The 6,771-nt window shown below is 28.7% G+C and overlaps 1 protein-coding gene across 1 annotated transcript; it reads right to left on the bottom strand.

The window, feature by feature from the left end:
• Positions 1-351: 351 nt before the first annotated feature.
• Positions 352-6,420, bottom strand: LOC140980149 (V-type proton ATPase subunit E-like). The gene is made up of 6 exons (XM_073445844.1): positions 6,186-6,420; positions 5,981-6,081; positions 5,208-5,364; positions 4,454-4,647; positions 4,155-4,254; positions 352-637 (listed from the first exon to the last, which is right to left on the bottom strand). Exons 1-6 carry the CDS (start codon positions 6,285-6,287, stop codon positions 602-604), a joined length of 690 nt encoding a protein of 229 aa, XP_073301945.1. The 5' UTR covers positions 6,288-6,420; the 3' UTR covers positions 352-601.
• Between the last annotated feature and the right edge of the window lie 351 nt (positions 6,421-6,771).

Genomic DNA, 6,771 nt, shown 5'->3' on the forward strand with positions numbered 1-6,771 from the left:
GAATTTTGTCACTTTTTTCTACTTATGTATTGAAATTTAAATATTGCTTCAAGGCGCGAGTTAGGGACATATCCATGTACATTGATAAGGATGACAAAATCACAGCATTTTAAGATTAGCAAAAAGAACTTTTTTTTTTTTTAAGATCACAACATAAAATTTTAATTTTTTTTATTGTTTAAACAAGTTAAAAGTTGTAATTTGATTAAAATTTCACACAAAATATGAAAATGGTTTAAGATTTTCAAGATGGCAGAAATAAGCACGAAAATATACAATCATTTGCGCCAGAATAAAACGTACAAATGCACACATGTAGAAGAATAAGTAAAGAAAAAAGAGCACTCTTGCTGAATGTAAAGAGCAAAGCCTTTTTCCATCTGACTTGTTAACTCAAGGTAACAAATATCAGGCCTGAGCATCTTGCTTTTATTGCACAAATTGAAAGCCAAAATCAGAATCATCTTCAAGATAAAAACTTGAATAAATATGAGAATCCAGGCAAAGGACTTCAACGAGAAGATGAGAATATGAGATCATGCAAAAGACGTATAAGGATAAATTTCCAATCTCAGGACAACGCAAGCTCAATTTTATCCCATTAGGCAGCAATCTGACCGAATAGGCTCTTCCGGATCTGTAATTTCCATACAAGTAATGATAAAGTAAATATCATGCTTAAAGCATTGGGTGAACTGATTAATAAACCGTAATAAAAAAGCATTATTACATGCAACAGATAACAAAAAACAGCCAACAAGAAAACTAAGAGCAACACATTATCTTACGAGGGTTTTATATCAAAACAGAATTTGGAATAGTTTAAAGGCGATGAGAACATATTTTAGCATTTATCTAACATACATATAAATATACCACTTTCATTTGTGAATTTCCTTATTTGTCCTTGTTCATTTATTTTATTTAATTTAATTTAAGTTAGCAAACAAATTAATAGGTTATCTTAAAGGTTTTTTTTGCAATTCATTGTCCATCTTAAATGAATTTGGACATTAATACACATTCATCTTTCTTTCCTAACTTTAATGCCAAAAAAATTTATTTAATTAAATTTTCTTGTTAATTTAAATTATCAAATTATATTAATATGTTTTTTTAGGAGTTTTTTGTAATTCATTGTCCATCTTAAATGGATTTGGACATTAATACACATTCCTATTTCTTTTTTAAATTTTAGGCCAGAAAAATTATTTATTTACATTTCTTAGTAAAATCTAACATCTAACATACATATAAATATATCACTTCTAATTGTGAATGTTTTAATATACCCTTATTGATTTAATTTAGCAAATTAAATCAATAAATTTTTAATGGATTCTTTTATAATTTATTGTCTATCTTAAATAAATGTCTTTGGATATTAATGCATGTTGAATTTATCAATTTACCCATGATTTTTTTTGTTGCTGCTAAAATTAGTGTATTTCTTCATAATTGCTAATGAATATTTCATATTTATATCTTATATTTTCTTTTATTTTACATATAAATAAGTCACTTTTATAACAAATTGATTTTAAAATATGAACTAATAAGCATCGTATATTTTGTAGATATTGAAATATGTTAGAGATTATTTGTAAGAATATTTTTTTAACGTAAAATTATTCTGTGATTGCAATTTTGCAATACTTTTCTCAAATTACTTTTTTAATGAATTATTTTTTAATTGTGGTTTTACTACTTGTACATCTCATTGCGGGGTAGAAAACCTTGTACCATATATGGGTGTAACTCGCTTTAATTTTTAAAATATAACTAATAAAATTTGTGAGTTCTTCAACTATATTTTTCAATTTTTTCATAATATTATAAACACGTTATTTTTTTTATAAATTTTATATATTTAATTTAAGTTATTTTTACTAATTAATGTCTATAAATTTGTGAAACTCTTGATATTTTTATATAGCTGATAAAAAAACTTCTAATAAAATGTTTAATATTTCAGATATAACTATAAAATAATTTTTTTAGGAACTTAAAATTTTTTTTATGTATTTAAATTAAATTTTTTAATTAAAATCAATGAATTTATGAAACTCTTGATATTTTTATGTAGATGATAAGAAATGCTAAATTTTTGACAAATTCCAATAAATTGATTTAAGTAATAATTAAATAAATAGTTACTCAACAATTTAGTGATTTCACTTATTATTCATTATGTATTATAATAATATTTTAAATAAAAAAATGTTTTTAAAATTAAAGTTTCTATTATTATATATTTTGTTATCAATTTTCAATTGCGTTCTAAACATAATATAAAATATGATTATATTAACATTATTCTATTACGAAATCATCATATATAATATATTATTTGTTATACTGTTTGTTCTTTTCAACCTATTAATTAATTTCTAATTGTATATGATGAAATTACATACATAAAAAACAATTTTTTCTCTTTTCTACATATTAATTAATTTAGCATTATATATGATGAATTTATATATATATAAGCTATTTTTCACATTTCAAAATAACAAAATTGTTATTTAATATTACTCACTTAATAAATTAACTAAGTTATGTTTACCAATTCATTGTGCATTATTATTATGATTGCAATTTAATGAAGCATAGGTGAGGACATATAGTGGTCACCCTAACAATTAATATTTGTGCTTAAATTATTATTAGTAATTAAAACTACTTTGTGTTCGATGAAATTATTTGATTAGTGAGAATAAATTTGATTTAGAAAAATGATTTCTAGAATGTAAAATAACAACTATATCATATTTGTTAGGTGCAATAATTGTTTATGTAAGGTATAACAATCGAAATGTGACGTTTGAATTGTTTTACGATTTTAAAAGATTTTAGTTAATGTTGCATCGTTATCCTGGTTATAACCTTTGATAAAGCTGCAATTGCATGATCCTACAATTGGTATATATAAGAGTCAAAGTCATGAGATCAATTCTCATATACTGCAATTAGTGTAATTATTGATATTGTTGGAGTGCAATAATTGTCTTTGTTGGATACATCGATCGAATCATGATGATTGAGCTACTATACAGTTTAAAATATTTGAGTTGATATGTAATATCTATTCTAAAAAAAGAAAAAGTTAAACAAAATTCGCAAGGAGTTAAAAGTTAGCAAAAACACAATTGATATTTAACTTAATAACAAGTTTAGGGGTTTTATTTTACCATCATTATTATAATTTAGTTAATTAAGAGAATTTTATTTGACAGTCACTATATGCACTCCATTTAAATATATTGTGATTTTGATTTTAGAAAAATTTACTATTATCTTAATTTTATTTTTATTGTTTTCCATTGTGAATGACATTTGGATGAAAATTATCTTTGTTAATTTGCGAGAGCTGTCATTATGTTATAATCATGCAAATTGAAAAATGTTATATAAATAAGTGAATATATTTGATTTATCAGTATGATGTATTTTTATTTATTGTGTTTTGATATATTTAGATCAATAAATACTCATAAACAAGATGTTATTTAAACGATTTTAAAAATTATTTAAATCTTCTTAGTATATATTTCATTATTAATCACCAACGTGCATCGCACGTGATCATTCCTAGTATATGTAAATATACAAGTTACAGAGGTGCTTTTTGGCATTTTGCTGTATTATGTGTTCCATTTCAATTCTTCAATTAATATCCTCCAAAACAAGATAGAAACCCATCAATCCCCATAGAACTATTTAGAGATACGTGAATTTTTGAATCCATCAATATTTTTTGAGAGCCAAACCCTAGTTCCTAATGAGAGTAAAGAGCCAACGAATTCATGATGTCAGGGAAAATGCCAAGGTAAAATCCCAGGGAAACAATAACAACAGAGAGATTTAGTGACACCACAACATCCCCTTTTCTCTATCCTTCAGATTTCTTACTTGACTCCTACTAAATAAAAAATATATGTTTCAAAGAGACTCAATAAAATAACAAATCTTAAGGCAGGAATCTACACAAAGAGTAATTCTTTTATCCGTGTGGGAAAGAACGAGGTTGCTGGACAAGAGGTGCAACATATGGCTCATTTTGTAACTTTCAGTAAGAAGTATATTACACCAAGGATATATGAATACACGTAAATGCAGATGAAAGTCTAGATAGAGAGTTGAGAAATAACCTCTGGCAACTTTTTACGAAAAACGACTTCAAGTCTTGCATCAAGAGTATTCTCAAATACAATTTTTCCATCCCTAGATGCCAATACTACACCTCCAGAGCTGAAAAGAAAGCAGGAGAAATAATTATAATTTAGACAATACATCAGTTATTTCTTGGGAAAAATATCCAATTACCAAAGCAGAGACAGTTATCAGTATTTAGTTGATTGGCTGTTGTTCACTATAATATAGCACTGACAAATCATTGTTTTGCAAGTTCCTATTTGTGAAAGTAAGACCAGAATCTATCAGTAAGTACCAGAAAGGCCCATGTGCATTATGATGGGAAGGAGCAGGAGGAAGGTTGACATCATCGACTACTATCTCAGGAGGATGAACTTTTGCCTTCTGTGCATACTCCTCCTTTGCTGAGTTCAAAACAGAGTTTACCACTTGCACGTCATCTTTACGGCAGCGCAACAACACAGATGGCTCTTTCAGCCTTAGCAAACTCTGAAATGCAAATATATATTTCAACAGATGTGGCAATGAGTCAGACCTCAAGCTGGTATATAATATATTCAAAATGAATGACAAAAATAATCTCAACAACAAAGATAAGGTGTATTCTGATATCATTTAAACTTCCAACACAAATAGTAACTCGCATCTGCTGCAAACTTGATCCATGGACTTCGAAGAATTAAAAATTGGGTTAATTTTATGTCTAGCGAAAATTGAATACAAAATCGACGTCTATCAATAAAATGGAAAGTATATTTGACAATAGGCATGGATTATCTTCTCTCTTCCAACAAAGTTAATATCATAAATTAAAATGTTGTCAGCAGGTTCTTCACAGCTTCAGTCCTACCACGTCCAAAAATAATGGAGATAGGAAAACTCAGACCTAGCAAGGTACCAATAGAGGATTAAAAAAAATATTTTAAATACAATTTGCTTTTATTTTTGTAAATATCTACACTATCTGGATCCAAAATTTAGATGAACGATGTTAAATTTTCTAATAAATCAGAGCATAAACTACGTATCAAGATTCAACTTTAACAAACCTGAACAATAAGATCCTTCAGGAGATTCTCGTAGCTATCGGGGTCATGGCTCACATGCAACAACTCCTTCGACGCATCCTCCTTCATTGAATTGACTAAATCATCCTGAGCTTGAAGAACCTTGATTCGAGAGGCATTAAGTTGCATAGAGTACTCACTGTAAAACACAATAGTAAACGAACATTTGTTAATAGAAATTCAATTCAATATATCGTAAATAACTTCCACTACAAGAACATCGCAGTTTGTTAGGATTTTTCAAACGAACACTTGTCCATATCCCTATAGGGCCCCAACCGGAGATAAAGCAAAAACATATTGAGTTTAGAGTAATACATTAATGCTCATCTAGAGAATAGAACATTTTAGAAAACAAATGAATCAGCACCATTATAGAAATAAACTTGAAATATATTACAAATATGACGAAAGAAAAATAGTCCCCGATACACATCATCATTACTTTCAGTAGCATATCCTACAGTGAGCAAGAGAGGTAACCAACTCTCATATAAACAATTATTTTTCAGAAATATGTTATCTCCACAAAAAAAAAAGTTTTGATGATACAAGGGATTTGCCCAAACTTCATCCTTCTTGGTCAAAATGCATCGGGTGGCCCCAATTCTTAGGAAGCACAATACACTAACCACACACACACATATATACATACAGCACAAAATTAAATATTTCTGCTGCGATTGATGCATACACAGCACAAAATTGAAAAACATCAAATAAAGAAGCGAATCACATTTAAAAAAAAAGCTTACATTTTCTTCCGGACTTGAACTTGTTTCTCCTTGCGCTCATACTCTTGTTTGATCTTCTTCTTCTCAGCTTCCACTAGTTGCAATTTCTCAATATTGAACTCCTGCAAAACAAACAAATCGATAAAATAATACCCACTCCAAACCAAAAACGTACGCAAAACGCAAGAATTCAACAGCTAAATCGACTTGCAACAAAAACGCATACTTCTTCAGCGGAGACAGAGATCTCGTTGGCCTTCTCCTCCGCTTCCTGGCGAATGAATCGGACCATCTGCTGGATCTGCTTCGAGACATCTGCATCGTTCATCTTCGGATAACGGGGAATTGGGTTCGGGTTTATCCTCTTCTCAGATGAGAAACAGTTGGAATCTTTGATTGGTCGAGCAGGGCCACTAATCGATGCCTATGAGATTGGGATTTATAGCAGTTATTCGTTAATCGAACGAAAAGCGAATATTTTTTACCCGCTTGGCCCACAATTTATCTAATTTGCAAATAGGCTGTGCACATATGTTGTATATGTTGAAAATAAAGATAGAGAAAAATTATGTGAGATGATCTCACGGATCGTATTTTGTGAAACGGATCTCTTATTTGAGTCATTCATGAAAAAGTATTATTTTTTATGCTAAGAGTATTACTTTTTTTTTTTGAATATCGGTAGGGTTGACCCGTCTCACAGATAAAGATTCGTGTTACCGTATCATAAAAGACCTACTCAATAAAGAGTTGAAATTATTGAATGTTGAAAATAAGAGTTGTAAATATTGAAAATTAGTGTGTGATGATGT

Source organism: Primulina huaijiensis, chromosome 7 (genome assembly GCF_012295235.1).
Source record: "Primulina huaijiensis isolate GDHJ02 chromosome 7, ASM1229523v2, whole genome shotgun sequence".
Classification (NCBI taxonomy): Eukaryota; Viridiplantae; Streptophyta; class Magnoliopsida; order Lamiales; family Gesneriaceae; genus Primulina; species Primulina huaijiensis.

What these genes read in the sequence shown, in the direction of transcription:
- LOC140980149 (XM_073445844.1), bottom strand. Translation starts at nt 6,287, where the DNA reads ATGAACGATGCAGATGTCTCGAAGCAGATCCAGCAGATGGTCCGATTC. An exon ending in GTTCAAGTCCGGAAGAAAAT is followed by an intron (nt 5,365 to 5,980) that starts GTAAGCTTTTTT and finishes TGTGTTTTACAG; the next exon opens with TGAGTACTCTATGCAACTTA. An exon ending in TTCGTAAAAAGTTGCCAGAG is followed by an intron (nt 638 to 4,154) that starts GTTATTTCTCAA and finishes TGGAAATTACAG; the next exon opens with ATCCGGAAGAGCCTATTCGG.